Source organism: Amphichorda felina, assembly GCF_050947745.1.
Source record: "Amphichorda felina strain 45539 chromosome Unknown scaffold_4, whole genome shotgun sequence".
Classification (NCBI taxonomy): Eukaryota; Fungi; Ascomycota; class Sordariomycetes; order Hypocreales; family Bionectriaceae; genus Amphichorda; species Amphichorda felina.
The window spans coordinates 1,787,580-1,806,056 of NW_028145046.1; the positions used below are offsets into that span (position 1 = coordinate 1,787,580).

The 18,477-nt window shown below is 53.7% G+C and overlaps 7 protein-coding genes across 7 annotated transcripts; 4 read left to right on the forward strand and 3 right to left on the reverse strand.

Moving 5' to 3' along the window:
• Window positions 1–462: 462 nt before the first annotated feature.
• PTC5 (phosphatase 2C-like domain-containing protein) lies at window positions 463–2,346 on the forward strand (the record flags this gene model as incomplete). The annotated part of the gene is made up of 4 exons (XM_083193779.1): window positions 463–471; window positions 547–1,109; window positions 1,167–2,174; window positions 2,235–2,346. The coding sequence occupies 4 exons, from the start codon at window positions 463–465 to the stop codon at window positions 2,344–2,346; spliced, it is 1,692 nt and encodes a 563-aa protein (XP_083050727.1).
• A 427-nt stretch (window positions 2,347–2,773) lies between these two features.
• ACO1O0_004340 (voltage-dependent anion channel-domain-containing protein) lies at window positions 2,774–4,667 on the reverse strand (the record flags this gene model as incomplete). Its single annotated transcript, XM_083193780.1, has 7 exons — window positions 2,774–2,938; window positions 3,013–3,285; window positions 3,353–3,512; window positions 3,671–3,820; window positions 3,876–3,883; window positions 3,943–4,112; window positions 4,523–4,667. The coding sequence occupies 7 exons, from the start codon at window positions 4,665–4,667 to the stop codon at window positions 2,774–2,776; spliced, it is 1,071 nt and encodes a 356-aa protein (XP_083050728.1).
• Window positions 4,668–6,899: 2,232 nt separating this feature from the next.
• On the forward strand, window positions 6,900–7,774 carry ACO1O0_004341 (uncharacterized protein; the record flags this gene model as incomplete). Its single annotated transcript, XM_083193781.1, has 2 exons — window positions 6,900–7,154; window positions 7,217–7,774. 2 exons carry the CDS (start codon window positions 6,900–6,902, stop codon window positions 7,772–7,774), a joined length of 813 nt encoding a protein of 270 aa, XP_083050729.1.
• Window positions 7,775–9,186: 1,412 nt separating this feature from the next.
• ACO1O0_004342 (cytochrome P450) lies at window positions 9,187–11,071 on the reverse strand (the record flags this gene model as incomplete). Its single annotated transcript, XM_083193782.1, has 5 exons — window positions 9,187–9,812; window positions 9,889–10,248; window positions 10,311–10,554; window positions 10,611–10,783; window positions 10,873–11,071. The coding sequence occupies 5 exons, from the start codon at window positions 11,069–11,071 to the stop codon at window positions 9,187–9,189; spliced, it is 1,602 nt and encodes a 533-aa protein (XP_083050730.1).
• Window positions 11,072–12,868: 1,797 nt separating this feature from the next.
• ACO1O0_004343 (uncharacterized protein) lies at window positions 12,869–14,385 on the forward strand (the record flags this gene model as incomplete). The annotated part of the gene is made up of 5 exons (XM_083193783.1): window positions 12,869–13,018; window positions 13,119–13,344; window positions 13,595–13,712; window positions 13,774–13,838; window positions 13,904–14,385. 5 exons carry the CDS (start codon window positions 12,869–12,871, stop codon window positions 14,383–14,385), a joined length of 1,041 nt encoding a protein of 346 aa, XP_083050731.1.
• A 271-nt stretch (window positions 14,386–14,656) lies between these two features.
• Window positions 14,657–15,328, forward strand: ACO1O0_004344 (pyridoxine/pyridoxamine 5'-phosphate oxidase; the record flags this gene model as incomplete). The annotated part of the gene is made up of 1 exon (XM_083193784.1): window positions 14,657–15,328. The coding sequence occupies one exon, from the start codon at window positions 14,657–14,659 to the stop codon at window positions 15,326–15,328; it is 672 nt and encodes a 223-aa protein (XP_083050732.1).
• A 391-nt stretch (window positions 15,329–15,719) lies between these two features.
• ACO1O0_004345 (uncharacterized protein) lies at window positions 15,720–16,445 on the reverse strand (the record flags this gene model as incomplete). The annotated part of the gene is made up of 2 exons (XM_083193785.1): window positions 15,720–15,882; window positions 15,937–16,445. The coding sequence occupies 2 exons, from the start codon at window positions 16,443–16,445 to the stop codon at window positions 15,720–15,722; spliced, it is 672 nt and encodes a 223-aa protein (XP_083050733.1).
• Window positions 16,446–18,477: the final 2,032 nt, after the last annotated feature.

Sequence of the window (18,477 nt, forward strand, 5' to 3'; positions counted from 1 at the left end):
AGATATGGTTCACGGCTGCGAGAATTCACTCCAAGGTGTTCTCAGCTAGCATGGCCGTTCCAAATGTTTCCATTGTGTGTTAAGCTTGATGGTCTACCATAGATCATAGTAACCATAGCGCTTTGTACTTTGTAATAGCTGAGCGCCGAAATCAGGACATTGGACGCTAAGAAGTACTTATGCACAGAGTACTCTGGTAAGTATCTCCATCCGCGTGCACCGTTACACCTTTCCACGCGCCCAGCAGCACCACCACAATCAGCAGTCACAGGCGCGCAGGCAGCCACCAGACCTTCCTAATCCTCACCCACGCCACACCGTTCGAATCCACTCTGGAACGTCTCCCTCCGCACCCACGCATCCTCGCATTCTACTCGTAGCATCTTCCCAACGCTCGGCCCCAGACGCCAGGCCATTCCGACCGCGACAGTTCCCACGGCGAGCCTCGTCCCACTCTTCTCAATGCATCGAGTAGCCGCGAGAGCCTGCCGGTCGACACACCTAGCCACCGTCCGCCGCAGCCTCCATCGCTCCGCGCGACACCAGCGACCTTTCCCGTTCTTCGCCCACAAGCCGCCCCGTCCCTTCCCTTCCGTCCCGGCAAATGAGTCGCTGAGATCCTCCATGTACTTCCGCCGCCTGCCCGTGGCGCTGGTCTCCAGCCTCGTTGTCGGCTACGGCGCCTGGTACTCGTACAACGGCACCCAGACCGGCGTCTCTGCCACCGCTAGGAACTATCATTCTGCCCCAACTGGCACTGACGCTGCCGCCGTACCCACCAGGACCGTCCTTGTCGTCGGTGCTGACGAGCTACGCCAGGGCACCGTTGTCGGCGACGGGCCCATCCACAAGTCTACGAGCGACGACGGCCGACGCATCGTCGAGATGCTGGACCCGGACCAGGCTACGCAGAAGCTGCGCAAGCTGGAGCAGTCCTTCTCCGTCAACAGGGGTCAGGGTGTGACACGCTACGACTTGGTCCAGCTGCCGAGCAACGACCCCATCGAGGATGATCACGCCGAGAAGATTGTTCAAGTCCCGAATCGGTCGAATGGTGGTGTGGGTGACGCGAGTGACTGGATGTTCTGGGGTGTCTTTGACGGCCATTCGTGAGTTCATGGATCTTCAAGGCTGCGGGAATTTTGCTAACAGTATCTATCTGACAGCGGCTGGACCACTTCTGCGACGCTCCGCGAGAGCCTGATCAACTATGTTGCCACCGAACTCAACCAGACGTACAAGGCCACCGCAGCCGAGACCCCTACCTCCGAAGCCATCGATCTGGCCATCAAGACTGGGTTCACCCGCCTCGACGACGAGATCGTGCACAAGAGTGTTGATAAGGTGTTTAAGGCGAGCTCTAAGAACGTTGCGGCAGAGCTTCTGCAGCCCGCGCTGTCCGGCTCTTGTGCTCTCTTGTCCTTCTACGACAGCCGGACCAACCTCCTCCGCGTTGCGTGCACCGGCGACTCCCGAGCTGTCCTTGGGCGACGGTTGGACTCTGGCAAGTGGACCGCGACGGCTCTCTCAGAAGACCAGACTGGTGGAAACCCTAACGAGGCAGCCCGCATGCGCAAGGAACACCCCGGCGAGGACCATGTTGTGCGCAATGGCCGTGTTTTAGGAGGACTGGAGCCGACCCGTGCGTTTGGCGATGCCGTCTACAAGTGGAGCCGCGACACAGCATTCAAGCTCAGGGAGAAGTTCTTTGGTCGCACTCCGTCGCCCCTACTGAAGACGCCTCCCTACGTCACCGCCGAGCCTGTCATCACGACAACCAAGGTTAACCCGGAGAAGGGCGACTTCCTCGTCCTCGCCACCGATGGCTTGTGGGAGATGTTGACCAACGATGAGGTTGTTGGCCTAGTCGGCCAGTGGATCGAGAGCCAGGCGGCCGGCCAGTCCAGCTCCCAATTCGAGGCGACCTGGGCCAAAATTTTTGGTTCTTCCAAGAACCCCCTGCCCGTTGAGAAGGGCTCGTCCGAGGGACCGGATGGCCAGAAGACGCCGATCCGACTGCAGCAATGGGGCGTCGACCCCCAGGCCAAGGATAGATTCTTGGTCAAGGACAAGAATGTTGCGACGCATCTTGTGCGGAACGCGCTGGGCGGGACGAACGAGGAGCAGGTCTGCGCTCTGCTCACGCTGCCTGCGCCGTTCTCGAGGAGATATCGGTGAGTTTGTTTTGACCATGACTGGGATTGCAGGTTTCATGATGCTAATTAAGCTATTAGTGACGACTTGACTGTGCAAGTCATCTTCTTCGGAAATGGCGAGAAGACGGGCGAGGTGGTGGTCAACATGGAGGCAACTGCCGAGGAGCCAGCGCCCAAGGCTAAGCTGTAACCTTGGGTACACTTGATGGGCGTTTTCAGGCGTTTGATGAGACATCTTTAGAGAGATCACAAGAGAAACGGGAGGAATACCCTTTTTTTTGTACAAGGCAAATATGCTAGTGTCAGCAACTAGCTTCTTCAAGGCTATAGGCAGCGAGACTGAGGATACTTCAGAGAGCGATAGCATAGCGTGATACACTGCTAGGTTCTCCACTGGAGAAAGGGCGATGAATCGCCGAATATGAATACCATTATTACTATAGGTACTAGGTTGCTGTTGGTTCGCGGGACGGTGGGACCAACATAGTGTCTGATCCGGGTATCTTCTCTATCTGTATTGTCCCCCATCCGTAATATGCTATGACCCCCAACGCCAAAAAGAAGTTAAAATAACGCACGGCAAAGAATTCTGTAGACCGAAAAGGCCCCGAAGAGGCTTAGGTGTTATCCTTGGGCCAAAGCAGCTTCTTCTGTTTCAGGCAGCGCAGCATGGTGATGAAGATAATGATCCACACGATGATGAGGGCGGCCGCCATGACGGCGCCGGCGATCTGCAGTCCCCGGCTATCAAAGATTTCGCTCATGATTTCCGTTGCGGTAACCTAACAAATCATCATCAGCAGCCAACGGAATCGACAGGACCGATGAGGAGAGAACAGGTCATATTTGGACTTACGAGGGCCGTGTTGGGGAACACAAAGGACCACCACGTCATCTGGAAGGGTATGCTGCTCCCCGTGCGGACATACTTCCACAGGGAGCCGACGGAGACGAGGAAGAACCACATGGAGAGCCCCCAGAGCCAGAGGGCGACGAGGACGCTCACAACGCGGACTATGTCGACGGTGTAGGGGCTGCCGAGGAAGTTGGGGGGGATAATGATGTCGGCCTGGCTGCCGAGCTGGGCGATGCTCGCGGCGGTGAAGCCGAAGGGACCGATGGAGATGAACTGCACGCACCCTTTTTAGTAGCTATAGCTTATGAGAAAAATGGGGGGAATGTAGACAGGAACGCACCACACCGGGACGTTGCATGTCCCGCGGCAACTTTTGCGTCATGAGGCGGTATATGAAGGCGGCAGAGATCATGAAGGCAATGAGGCAGCCGGTGCCCTGGGCAGTGACGGCACAGAGGGCTACGGCGGTCGCGTTGATACTAAGGGTGAAGTTGGGAGACCTTTGGGCGGCGGCAATGAGTTGGGAGGCGAAGGGGGCGGTCAGGAGGAGGGGGTATGCAGGAAAGACCCAGGTAGGTGTCATCGTGTGGACGGGAAAGACTCTGTCAGGTTTATCTGGTGAGCTTGGCGAGGATAAAGAAAGGCGAGAGGAACTGACAGGGTAGACCATAGGATGAGATACATGCCAGCGCTGGCAACGGTGCTGAGGGCGACGTAGAACCAAAACATGAATTCCATTGTCCGGAGGAGCCAGACACCAACCGAGTCAACGCCGTACTCGCAGATATTGATCATGATGATGGCTATTCTGGGGGCCTGTGGGTGAGTAATGGGCTTGGACCTGGCCCCTGGTGGCGACTTACGATACAAACTATACGAAGGTTAGAAGCAGAGAAAGTTGGATTAGAAAATAAGAAAGTCTGAACTAACAAAAGCCGGAATGAAGAGGGATTCGACCTGGTCAGTAAAGGAGTGGGTGAAGCTACCAGGGTGGAGGCGGAAGCGGATGGATATCATGACGCAGTTGAGGAGAAAAAGACAAAGATTAAGCATGAAGAAGAAGAGGCCGATGCCAGTGAGCCAGCGGGCCTGGAAAGGCACTGAAGGGAGTCAGCTGTCAAGAACTAAGTAAAACGCGAGAATGGCTGGCACACATGAATACAAGACGTTGGCGACCCCTCCTGTGGCCATAGTCTGAGCAGTGTCAGTCGACAGACTCGATTGGGGGGGTACATTATCCATACCATGGTAAAATATGTCCATTGATAGCAAGATATGCGGTCCTTGATGCCAATTTTACGGCGTGATTTGAGTTTCTCTGCCCTAGACATGACGGTGTCGAGGCCGTAGCCATTGTCATGTGGAGGAGAGGGCGATGGAAACGGGAATGAGACGGCGTGGGAGGCTCGGGACAGTCGCGTAGGACGCAAGGGCCGAGATAGCCCCCCTCCATCCTGGGGGTCTGTTGATGGTGCCCCTTGCTGCTGATGCTGCTGATGCTGATGAGGACTGGAGAAGAAGGGGGGCTGGTTGTCCTCATTAGGCGACTCGTAGTGGTAGTCTCTACCGGGCGAGTGAGCTCTGGCGGTGCTAGCACCGCGCATGGTCCCCGACCCGGCCGCGGATGCTACCACATTGGAGCGCGAGGTGGCCATATGGGTGGAGCGGCGTCGACAATGTCGTCAGCGCGACGGGCGAGCAGACAGAGGGCGCAGTAGAGGGGGATCAGATCGCTGGGGTCGGCGTGGGTGAAGGCGACGTCGAGGTAGATCAGGTGGGTGAGGAAGACGATGTGACTGAGGAAAAGGGAGCCCAGGTTGTGTAGAGGCATGATACTTGGCCTCGTCCCTCCGCGTAGGATTTCCAGCGGATGAGGTGGATGAGTGGATGGATGGTGGACGGTTCACGGTAGATGCTCGGGCTCGGAAGGGCCAACGAGGATCCGAGAGCCGGTGATGCCGGTGATCGACGGAGAGTACGATAAGGTGGGGAAAGAGGTGTCCACTGACTGCGTTGGAATATTAGGCCCTGGACTGGGAGATGTTGAATGGGATCTATGTGGAAGGAAACTTGATCTGCAGCGTTGTCGATCACTCATGTGGGGTATTAGTGTTTGTAAATTGATGAATGTGCAGAATAACCCAGAACTTAAACTCAGACACCGCACTTCACGGGATCTTCGCTGCCACATGTACATCGAACCACAATATCCCATACCTAGCTCTCCAGATTTTTCGCTGTAATGCGCTGCTTGTTGGACGGATCAAACAGTGCAATGTTTAAGATGTATTTTGTAGAAGGAAAGAAGATGAGACACACAACCACACATGGACCTGGAGAGTGAGACCCCAACAGGTGTCACGTGCCATAACACCACAGGCTATGCATCAACGTCACCACTCCCACAACCTTCATCCTACAACTTTCGACTTTTTACTCGTAGACACATAATTCTCGTCGAGTATTTTAGGACGGTGACAGTAGAACCAATCTAACGATAATAACGACGCCATTGCATAGATTTGCGCGCTGTCAAGGTTGTTTCCCCCGTGCCAAGTCATGAAAGTCGGCGCTCTCCCCGACCTTGAAGCCCTGCTGCTTGCGCGCCTCGCCCTTTCTATCTTAGCCCCAGCATTCTCGCCAACAGTGCCACACTCGTTTAATAATTGATCGACGCGGCTAGTCGCGCCCCCCTCGACATGGTCGATGTCGATGCTGTGGCCGATGTCACGGTTCGGCCGCATTGCCCCGCCAGTCGCCTTGGTCTCGCCGACGATATTCCTCCCAGGTACTAGCATGTAACATGAGATTCAGCACTGATTATGGAACTTGGAGAATATAGTCACGGTGTCTGACCATGCTGGCCTGAAACCAGGCGTATCTGTTCCGCACCTTGGTCGCTGGCATGGCCGCCAGGAGCAGGGTTCGATGGTGCCGTTCCAGACATGTTCACGTTGGTTGCTTTTCGTACAATTTCAATGATCTGGAATCAAGACTTGATAAATGTTTTGAAATGAGTGCCTGCTTGGATGATAATATGTGAGATGACACTGTATGAATTTCAGACGGGCTGCATCATGTCCTTGAGGGGAAGATCACCCAGACGCCATCGAGAGAGGGACCAGGGATCTATGAGTATCATCTCGCCCCCCTACAAAGATGCATGGTGCTGCATAATCTATTGAAATGCCCAAGTCCCCCTCGGTTTGGTACATTCAGTCTTCACTCTATTTCGTCATCGGCTTAAGAGTTCGTGAAAAGCTGTTGCCAAAGCTCGATTAGTTAGTGTCGGGCAGGGCGTCTACTATGTAGGGCTACGGTTATCCAAGGGTGGCATTGGAACGGAGGACTTTCAGCATATTCTTTATGAAAATAATGGCGAAACATCAACGAGATCTGTGATCGGATATCCCATTTGGGTTCACGGGTTAGGGTTAGGATAACGGCCCCCCTGCGCGGGAGGGGCCTTGGGGCTAATATCAGCAGGGGTTCCCTTCGGCCCCACGCCTGCCATGATGACAGAATGGTGCATCGCCAAACTACATCTCAAACCCCACATCTTGTCCCGTCCCCTCCGCCTCGCCCATCACCCTGCCTCGTTCGTTTTCCGATCACACCCACGCAAACCTGATGCTGCTGCGTTGCCGCCACCCAATCAGTGGCCCCCGAATTTGACACTCAAGACCAAACCGTCAGTGCCAATTGGCGCTACCTCCTTGCGATCTCTGCGTCGAAGGGCCCATTCCTCCACGTGTCCCCTACACCACGACCCGAGCGAACGTCGATCCGCGACACGACGCCAACGACGACAACGAGCTCCCCTTAAGAACTGTGGAAGCATGCTTGAATACAGAAACCCATAACCGACGCGCCAACCTGCCGCAGACATGTCCCTCACCAACGCCCCCGCGACCCGCCTGCTGGTCATCGGGCTCGTCTCCTCTTCCGTCCTCGTCAGCATCCTAGACATCAAGCATTACTTCTACATCCTCGTCGATACCCACATATGGCGCTACCGCCAGTTATGGCGCCTGCTCGCCTACCAGCTCTGCTATACCAATTCCACAGAGGTCCTCTTTGCCGCCATGACTCTCTACAACCTCCGCGTCGTTGAGCGCATGTGGGGGACTAGGAAATTTGCTGTCCGCACCTTACCGCCCCCGTCCAGCTTCGACCGATCATGCTAACATGACATTATGACTAGTCTTTCCTAGCCGTCTCCTACCTCTTCACATCGGCAATCCCACCCCTCGTCATGATAGTCCTGCGCCCGCTCACCGCCGGCCTCACCAACTACATGCCCGCCGGCCCCACGCCCATCATCTTCGCCATCCTCGCTCAGTACCACGCCATGGTCCCGCACATGTACAAGTACCGCATTGCCACCTCGCCCGCCGACGACGACGGACCCGTCTCGGGCCTCACCTTCTCCGACAAGTCCTACCGCTACGCCATCGCCCTCCACCTCTCTCTCCTCCAGTGGCCCGGCTCCATCATCGGTGCCGTCTTCGGCTGGGTCTTTGGGTACGCGTGGCGCGAGGGCCTGCTCCCTGCGGCGTTTGTGCGCTGGCGCCTGCCCGGGTGGATGCTGGGCCTGCGGGCGCAAGGTCACCGCGGCGAGTTCGAGGGCATGAGGAGGAGGCTCGAGGGGGAGAATACAGGCACTGGTGTTGCGACAGGCGTGGACCAGGGGGAGGGCCAGACGGAAAGACGCCGGACAATGGGCCAGCAGATTATGGCCCAGTTCCGGGAGGCCCTGTAGCGCAACATACCTAATTACCTACACGTGCGCGCTAGAAAGAGGCGTCCCAATGTCATATGTAGATGGGAGCCATAATTATCAATAAAACTGCTGCTAATACTCATACCTTGCCCTACGGGCTCCGTTTCCTCCCTTTTTCTTTACCACGATTGCGAATTTTAGTTCATGCTTATTATTTTCAAATACATAAATCGATTGAAGCTAGGGGTCAGGGCCGCACCACATTCGTCATGTGTCCAGGCTGAGCCAGTTCCCCTTTGTTTTTAGCCTACGGCTGAGAACAGCCCTCATGTTGGTTAAAATGGCTGTACAAGTTTTTCTGACCTTTCACGCCTTTTTTTTTTGGAGGGAGGGCGGAGGCATGAAGGCGTTTACTTTAGTTACTGATGGCGAGGAATTCACGGAACAGCCGAGAAGATTATATCTCCTCAAGGAAGACGGGGGATAGGGGAGGGAGCTACTATTTGCTGGAAAGGGGACATACCTAAACAAATCTTAAATATATGTATTAGTATATGTATTAGTATATGTATTAGTATATGTATTAGTATATGTATTAGTATATGTGTGTATATATGTGTGTGTATATGTATGTAGGTTTATTGAAGCCACTCCCTAGCTTAGTATACCTGTCGTAGAGTTCTCTTATCTCTTATCCTTAAGATCATGTTAGTTAAACGAACAGAGGTTGACTTTGGCTTAGACCGGCCTATGTGTACAGGATAATAAATATTTCGTTGATCGCCGAGCCCGAAGTAGCAGCTCCAGCATATACTAATTTATATAGTTGAATAGGAATAGGAATATACCCTGGAGTTGTGTCGATATAAAATTTATAACTTATTGAGCAAATGTGTCGTTGGTGAGCGTATGGATAGAAGTGTATCGAAGGACACGTGGCCAGGAATATTCCCAAGTTTATGAGCTTTGATGACGATACAAGTGTTGCTCGTGAAGCTATCAACGAAGTTAACCAAGGTCGTGGGGAAGTTTGAAGTGGCCATCTTGATGAGAACAGAGTCAGGATTTCTTTTTGCCCTCCAAGCGATGCCTGTCACAAAGGTGGTGGTTTATTTGGTGTGATTGGTCTATTAGAATCCCTGTGTGCTGGCTAGAATGCACTCCTGTAGTTGGAGACGAGCTTTCCATCCGGTCCTTGGGGCTATGGAAGATGATCCTTGGGTGTTCCCTTTCAGTGTAAGCGGCACTAGAGGATATGCAGTACGTCGTGTATCGTGGGCAGCGGCATTTGTTTGGCTCAGGTACAGAGACCGGGCTGTTATATTAAATACGTACATGTATTTCGCATCTTCGCATCATTAATCAGTCCACGGACCCTTCTAGGAAGAACAGCGAGATGGTCTTCTCGTGTTCGCCCCTACCAATGTCGTGCCAAACTGCGAGCACCAACCTCAAGAGCTCCGCGGCTTGAGGTTGCAAACCACACCCTTGGTGCGGTAAAACCACCGTGAGCTCGTCCACCACGTCTCATTGGGGTCCTCGAGCTCAATGTCAAAGGTGGCGATGAGCGTGGGGACCACCTTGTACACCTCCATGATGCTCAGGTTGCGCCCCAGGCAGATGCGCGACCCGCCGCCGAACTGGATCTGGGCGGTGCCCCAGAGCTGCATGCGGTCCTTGTAGGCCTCGTCGCCCTCGCCCTGCTGCTGGAGCCAGCGGTCCGGGCGGAAGTCGTCGGCATCGGCGCCGAAGACGCCCTTGTTGCGCCCGACGATGTAGGGGTTCATGCCCACAAGGGAGCCCCCCGGCACGACGGATCCGTCCGGCAGAGTGAGGCCGCCCTCGGGCACGATGCGCTCCATCATCATGGAGACGGCCGGGTGGAATCGCAGGGTCTCGTTGACCACGGCCTCCAGGTAGGGCAGCTGGCGGGCCGTGGCCATCGGGACTGGCTTGTTCGTGGGAAGATTGGCGGTGCGGACCTCGTCCTGCAGCTTCTTCCAGACTCGCTGGTCCTTGAGACAGTAGTAAAAGAGAGCGCGCATGGTGATGGTGGTGGTGTCGGCGCCGGCAATGACTGCGGTGGCATATGTTAGCAACTCTGCTACCTAGACAATCAAGAATAGATAGATGGATGCGGTGGGCAAGCTTACGATTGAGGAGGAGGTAGCCGATAATTGTGCCCTCGTTGACAATCTCGGGGTGCGAGCTCTTCGAGTCGATAAAGTACTGCAGAAAGTCGGGCGTCTGGGGGTCAAAGTTCTTGTCTTCGCCCTTGAGGCGGGCCGTGAGGTTCTCAATGGCGATGCCAGTCACGTTGGCGATGTTGGGAGGCCCAAGGGGGTAGACGGGGTTCTTGTCCAGCCAGTAGTCCAGCCAGGGCATCTGGCCACACATGCCCAGGTAGTCGATGGACTGGTCTGCGATGGCCAGAGTGCCGTCAAAGTCGCGGCCTGCATCCATGAATCCGAACTGCTTGCTGAATGTCACAGCGCCGAGGAAGTCCCAGGCATCTAGGGGGTCGTTAATGTCAGCAGCCTGCTATGGAGGAATGATATCTTGAAGAAGAACTCACAGTATGCTAGCCAGTCTCCAAGCTCACATGTCTTCGAGGGGCCGACAAATCGCTTTTGCAGGTGGTCGCAAAAGTCCTGGATGACCTTGTCCATGTTTGGCTCCATGGCCCTGACGCTGGGGACGGAGTAATGGCGGACGACGGGGCGCTTGAGTCGGGCATGCTCGACATTGTCGACCTCGCTAAACATGTGATAGGTGATCTTGCCATCGATCACAGAGCTGCTGTTCTTGTAGAAGTCGGTCTGGTCAGGGAGTAGACGGTTAGCATTCGACTAGCAGCGCAGATCTGACTCCGTACCTTCTTCCATTTGCCATCGGTGCCATAGACCACCCTCGACAGCTCAGGATAGTCAATGTCCAAGAGGTTGGGTCCCAAGCGAACGACGGGGCCATATTTCTCGTGAAGCTTCTTGACTCGTGGGGCATAGTCGGCCGTGTAGACTTGCCACAGTCGCCAGAGGTTGGTCCATCCTATGCGGTGTCAGCTATTCTTGTTCGGGGAGGGAATACTATTGTGTATATAGAAGGTATCAGCAGAAGGGGAGGAGAAACAAGCTCACCTGCGAGGAAAGGCCCGGGGTATCTTTTAAGAGGAGATGTGTAGTAAGAAACAAGGAACCACAGGAAGATGGTCAAGGCGGGCGCAACAACCGCCGCAGTCACGATTTGAACCCGACTGTCAGAAAGAAGCGTCTGCCAGTGGTGGTAAGACCACTCAAGTGACGGGGCGGCGGTACCGGATGGTAATATGGAAGCCATGGTCGTCGTGTGTCCCCTCTTCGGTGGTAAGCAGGATTTGAGGGCGCACGGGAGCGAAGATTGTGTGCGGAGAAGTGTCAGACCAGAAAAGACGAAATGTTACAGAGTAATAAGGAGGGTTCCGGGGTATGGTGACAAGAGACAAGACCCCCTCTCCTGGTCGATGGCAGAGCGTCAGAAGCATAGTTGATGTATGATGATGTGGGTACATGTATACACTGCAGCAATGCAGCTCAGGGCCAAGGGCCCCCATGTAAGTGGCCAAGGGTTGATTGGCTGACATGGAAACTGTAGGGTATGATAAGACTATCGCGATATCCGGTTGCTCCTCAGAGTCTCCAGTTGGCGGCAGTGTCCAATTAAGTCCTGCCAAGATCGAGATGCATCCCGGCCCCGCTCCCCGGTAGACGGTGTCAACAGGCCTTACAGGGGTGGATGACTGGCGGCCCGGGGAGTCGGAGAGACGGGGGTCCGGGCATGCTCCGGTAGCTCCGGTCATTGTCATCCCCGTGACACCGTCAACCCCGGATCCCGGCTGCTTCGGACTTTGGTCACCTGGTGGCTGGCCGGGAATTTCTAAGCAGGGATTTCCACCCAGGGAGCCAAGTTTCCAACCAGCGGCTGCCTCCCGAGGCCGCCATTAGCGCCCGTGCCGATGGGTGCTCGCTGTTGGAACCATTACGTCGTACGTCGTACTGAAAATCTTTCACGGGGTAGCAAGAGGCAGCCAACGAAGAAGTCTTTTGAGGGCTTTAAGCTTCTCATCAAGCATACTATGTACATGTACCAATGTCCCCACCCCGTTTCGTCTCGCCTGGGCCCCTGGCTCTCTTACAGTTACCCCTGTGCGCAGCCTATGGAGCAAGATCCCCCATTTCCTTCACTACGAGTACTATTCCCATATGAGTATTAATATGTACATTACTTGTGCACCATCTCGCGCGTACTAAGCAGGGTTCTTCAAGCTAATAACAGCAGAGGCTGGGGGCATGGCATTAATTAAACCGGGGTACTTTTTCACACAGCCAAACCACCATCGATTCAAAGCATCCGTACAGGCACCTTACTTGGCTCGCTACTAGTAATGCACAGTTGCCTGTGCGTCCCTCTCGTGCCTTGATACATACTAACATCTGCGACGTGGCGGTGAGGCAGGTGTACTACTTCTAATACAGTACACAGTACAGGTTAACTTCAACACATATTCCCCCAGCACACAGCATTCCAAGCGTTGGTGATGGCATCGAATTCTTATATAGCTGGTGCCCCAAGTCTCGTTGGTTGAGTCGACGGCATGTTGCAGTCGATCCAATGCCTTATCCATCTCCACAGCTGTTTGATCAGATTAAGATCGGGTGGCATCTGTTTAGGGGCTACAAGTGACAAGTCTACGACCTCACCTTGCACCACACCTTACATAATTCAGGGGGCCTATTGTACATGTACATGTACACAACCAATCGATATGAAGACCTGTCATGCTCCCTTCCCAGGCTGCCGGGTCTGTTACAGACTTTTGGTGGAGACGTCGACTGGGAGTCCTGAACGCCCCCCACGATAGAGAAAATTACACACTTTTCTCTGCCGGTGGCTTGTTGGTTCCTTCATTGTTTAAAGTCATGCCAAGCCTAGATCCAACGTTGAACAGTCTTCACTCGTCAACTTTTCCAGAGTGGCAGCACACTACCCGGGAAAAACTGCAGACCGAAGAGAGAGAGAGAGAGATTTCTCTCACCCTCGACATTTCTTTCGTCTGAGACTTGTTGGCTGGCTGGCTGCCTCTCAGCTGTCACCACCATGGCAATGGGCGGCGAGGCCCCCTGGGCCATGGGCGTCATGTGGCTCATGGTCGGGCTCGTCTTCATCTTCCTCATGCTTCGAGCGTACACTCGCATCTTTTGTCTTGCCTCCTTCGGCATCGACGATTATATTTACATGGTGGCATTTGTACGTGCTCCGTCGTACTTTCTAAAGGTGGTTTCATCTACTAACAGTTGCTTTTCACTGCGTTCAGGTTTTCCTTCTAATTTTTACAATATTCACCCAGCTGTCGGCTCAAATCGGCTTCGGGCAGGATTTGAAGTACATAGGGCACGATATGGCAATGGTGACAAAAGCAACACTCTATGAGTGCATTGGACAAGGCTTTGCCATTATTGGCATGGCTATAGCAAAGGCATCCTTGGGATTCTTCTTCCTGCGCCTGGTGTCGTCGCGGTGGCATAGAATCGCCATCTGGACAGCAATGGCACTAGTCTCGGCAGCTTCTATTGGTAAGGGCCTTGCCACCCACCTAACAGACGCCTAGTCCAGATTATAGCTGACCGTGGATTGATGGAACAGCACAGGTCCTTTGCTTCTGGCTCTCATGCGTGCCTTTGAAGTTTGTCTACGACAAGCGTATCGAAGGCGGAAAGTGCCCAATCGACACGAGACCAACATCCTACATCCTTTGCAGTGGGTAACCTAGGAATATGATAACTGGCTTCTTCTGTTATGCTAACATAAGTTGGCGCTTTTCAGTTTCTACGGTTCTTGTCGACGTTTTCTTTGCTGTCCTCCCATGGGTGATCTTTTGGAATCTCCAGATGCCCATGAGAGACAAGTACACCATTGCCGGCAGCATGAGCCTTGGCCTAATGTAAGTCCGCCACTGGATAATGATAGCTTCCGTGCTTCTATTTTCTTACTCAAACGTCCAGTGCTGCCGCTGCCGGGATCAAAAGAACGACTGAAGTCGAGGGCCTCTACACCCCCAACTACCTGCGTGAGTACCAACGGTGACACAGATACATGTGCTTTTTAGATCCTAACAACCACGCCCAAAAACAGACGACAGCGTGGGTCTTATCGTATGGTCATCAGCTGAGATGGCCATCACGCTGATCTGCATCGGCATCCCCGTCTGCCTGCCCCTCTACAAATCCATCTACCGCCGCTTCCGATCCGGGCAGTCCAGCAACAACACCCCTTACCGCAGCGAGCAGAAGAGCGGCTCCATACCCCTACAGACCATCGGAGGCGGATACATAAGCAAGGACGGGCAGCACGTCTCGAAGAGCAATACCAGCTCCGGTGGCAAGGTCGGTCGGAGGCTCACGGACGCGAAACTCGGAATAAGGGGCACGACCACCAAGACTTACATAGGGGGCGGTGGGAGGAAGAACAGCTCGGGGGCGAACACTTCGGACGAAGAAATACTCGGGGAGCAACACAGTCAGAATTCGGGGGGCCAGTGGTCGCAGGACTTTGACGAAGACGGGCGGCGTGGGCAGGGGATTGTGGTGACCAAGTCGTACAGGGTCGACGGTTAGCTTCATCCACCTGTTTGGCTGTAACATGGCCTGTGAATAGTTGGAAACGTACACATACCTATTTAATATAATAATGTTACTATATCAAAACTTTCGCTCTCAAAGCCGAAGCCGGAGGGACCCCCGCACTGTCTGATGCGTCACTCGCGGGCAATACGACTATATATACGAGTCGACGACTCTGAGCTTTCATCGTCCAAAGAAAAAGAAGTCAGTATCCATGACTCTTCAACCTCCGCCTAATTTTAGACACAGGCCAAAATTGACCAAAATGGCAGACTCAATCCAGTCCATCCAAGCAACGCTTCGTGCGCTGCCCTCCCTAGCAGGCCCTTTCCCCCCATCAGACCTCGACCATCTACCCGACACGCCGCATGATGCCTTTCGGATCTGGCTCAGCCATGCCATTTCCGAGAAGGTCAAAGAGCCCCATGCCATGACACTCTCCACCGTCGACACCGAGGGCCAGCCTGACGCCCGGGTCCTCATCCTGAAGGACCTCGACGACCGCGGGTGGCACTTTGCCATCAGCGCCGACAGCGCCAAGGGCCAGCAGATGGCAGCAAGCCCAAAGGTTGCCCTCAGCTTCTACTGGCCGCAGCTGGGCCGGCAGGTCCGCCTGCGCGGGAGCGCCGTGGCGCTGTCCGAGGCGGAGAGCGCGCAGAGCTTCACGGGCCGGTCCACCAGCGCGAGGGCGACGGCCGCGGCGTCGAGGCAGAGCCAGGTGCTGGGCAGCACCGACGAGCTGCGGGGGAGCCTGGAGGAGGCGCGGAAGCTCGTGCGCGAGAATCCGGATTTCGTCATGCCGGCTTGGAGAGCCTGTGTGGTGCAGCCCGATACGGTCGAGTTCTGGCAGGGCGCTTCGGATCGCATGCATGAGAGACTGCAGTTTTTGCGGGGAGCTGATAACGATACATGGGAGAAGAGGAGGCTGTGGCCTTGAAGTGGTTTTTGTTTTGATCAAGACTCGGGAGATGCATATCTTTGTCGGAGTGTGTGGAGCGTAGTTGCGGAGAATTGTCAAACTTGACATCTTGGGTACTACGCGGAAGTTTGCTATTCTTTTCAGAAGAAGAAAAGAATATTATTTTGATTCTATTTCTGTAACGCCTTGGTGCTCTCCTGATGGAAAGGGCATAAGGCTCAGACTCGAGATGGATATTAGGCTGTAGATTCGATGTTAATATTCTCGGCTTGGGCGAGCTTGGCTGCGGCAAAGCCCATGCCTGATGAGCCGCCGATGACGGCCTTTAGCCGTATCTGCGTGTGTTGGGTCAGGCCTGGCTGGGAAATAGGGGCCAGGTTGGAGATTGGCCGCTGCTCTGGTCTTAGCACTACCTAGGTATGTCCTTTGCACTCTCTCTGCTAATCATTTCGGAACCGACTAGGACCCGCTCAATGGCGACGGTCATGCCACCGACGACCCAGTCAAAGGGACTGCGTAGCACCGTGGCTAGCAGCGTGACGCAAAGCTCGATCTCTCTCGTGGGACGCGTTCTGAATCTCCATCAGCCCAGCAAAGCGCATTTAATAGTGTCTTTGGACCAGTACACGCAAGAGTTGGAGAGACGAAGGTACTTGAAGGCCGGATCGAGGATTGCGCGCTGTGTCTCGGTGGACAAACCAAAAGTCTCCATGAGTTGCCTCCACTGCTGGTCATCTTCGCCAAAGGTGTCGTTGCCTGTCTCGAAAGAACTGATTATGAACTCAAGGAAGGTCATCTGAAGTCCGCCGTTGTCTGGATCCGTCTCCCGACTTACACCCTGGGATAGTAAAGCCGTCCATTGTGACCACAGATTCCCAGCCTTTCTTTCCGAAAACCCAACATACTCGAGTGTCGCCCGGGAAACAAGTTGCTCGGGGATCGTGGCAAAGGCATTCTGTGCAGCGGCTGATAGAAAATTGAAATTTAGAGGTATGTCTTGGTTTTCCTCATCACTGAAGCGGTTCAGACACCGCTTGTGCATCTGCCTAGTCCCACGATTGGTTCGAGGGCTGAGCAGTCCAGCATTCTGGAGGTTGTCCACGTCGAGAGGGGCAAGAATGTCGTTTCCGTACATGAGGGGCACAGAATTGAAGTGTTGAGATCGGGTGCTAGGAAAGTTTGATGATACCTAGAGTAAAGGGCAGAGGAGGGGAAAGAAATCGAGGCGGAGGGTATAGAGATATAGAACGGACGCAAAGAGAATAGATTTGAACACGATCAGATTTAAAGCATCACTGATTCATCGTCACAGGTTTGTGCCATGTGTGTGAAAGCTTAACTTTGCGTGTGATTGACGCCCCAACGCGCCAAAAATCAGCCATCGTCGTGTTGTGTGTTCATTCATGACTCACTGTAAACAACGGGGAATCAATAGACTAGAAATGTCCAATGCATTGTTCAAGAGTCATGGGATCCCTCATTTCCATGGTGGGACTGTGAAACAAGGTTATAATGACTGTGATTCACTGCTATTGCCAGTAGTCATTCTCCCACCGTGTTCTTTGCACCTTTTGACCCTCCATGAGGTGTTCTCTCGCCGCCATCAACGCCTTCCCGAGACGATTTTCACCCCAATGTTTTCGATGATTCATGGCATGTTTTTCGCTGTACCCAATCCCCCAAACTCGATCTCGTGAAGCAGCTTCAACAAGTAGTCGATCCCCCGTAGCCAGCAGCTTCCATGGAAGACAGCAAATATCGCTGGATATACATAGTTACTGGTTAATGGTGAGTACCATAGTAGGCACCCCATAGTACCTAAGCTAGGTGCTTATTAGGTCATAGGCGAGGTTTCCTTACGGGAGTTTTACCTCATTTTTTGCCTCTTGCAAATCTCAGGGGTTGGATGTGATGGGCCAACAGAAGTGACTCGCGCTCATATTGTTATATGCTGGTCGAGTTGCACTTTCATTTTTCGAAACTAGCGCATACTATGATAAACTTCTTCGATGCTTACCATTTCATGGCGGCGGAGTTTGACCCTTTGTTTGAGGACCTCTAGATCCAGGCGTTTATCTGGGAGGCACTAGGTGGAAACACGTCTCCAATAGCCAACGTTACCTAGAACTGACTGAATGATGATGACGAGGACCTAAAAAAACGCCCCTGGTGCTGCTACTGGCATAAAGTACAACCGCTTCAGACTCTAGTTATTGTTTGTTGTGAAGGAAGTTAAGGTCGGGGCATCTAGTCGAGTTTAGTATCCAGCGTTAACCATATACTAAACCTGTCCACTAGCCAGCATACCACATTCATGCTAAGGCGGCATATATCTTGCATATTTCATCTCCAAGTATATTATACATGATATGCCACTCAAAATATACATATGTAGCCTTCCATGCAGAGACCAAGCCGAGAAGCTTCTACCGCGAGCAGTGCCCTCCCTTCAAGGTCTCCCCATGAAAGCCTCTGGCAGGCAACTGGACATCCGCGTACTCGCCTTACGTGTACAATCGTGCGTTTAGAATGGGGTCCACTGAACTTCAGCCCCTCCTGACGGGTAATGAGCGATGGTAATGGGGGGCCAACCCCGTTGTTGCTCCGAGTGTCCGTTCCCGCCTCACTCCCAAGTGAGTCAACCGAAAATGCGACTCGCAACCAGGCATCCTATGCATCTTAGTTGATGCTCAACGATTCGACATGCTGAAATAGGGGCCAGTGGGTATGTCGTGTGAAAGACATGGTTGGTTGCGAGCTGCGGGCTAATAGCCTACAACTTACGGGCCATTTCCGCCGTGCCATTGCGCCGTGCCATTGGGGCCAAACGGCAGGAACTGGTGCGATAGTAAGATAGGTAGGTATCAGCGTGCCGGATAACTTCTAGCTACAAGCGACTGATCTACTATTTTCGCCACTATATCCCAGTAGGCCATACAAGGTTATCTGAAGGCTGCAAAGTTCTACATCAGTCGCCTGAGAGGCTTGAGCTGAGGACATGTGCCGGAGATCTGTCGTAGAGATGGTGGTGGATGGGGAGGCCTTTCGCAAGATGCAGTATTGGGCCACATCTGTTGCTGAAAGAGTCGGCATATGATGATGGATGGTGGCGTCAGCACTCACGCGGGAGACGTGGAGGATAATAACTGATTGGGCTGTGCGAAAGT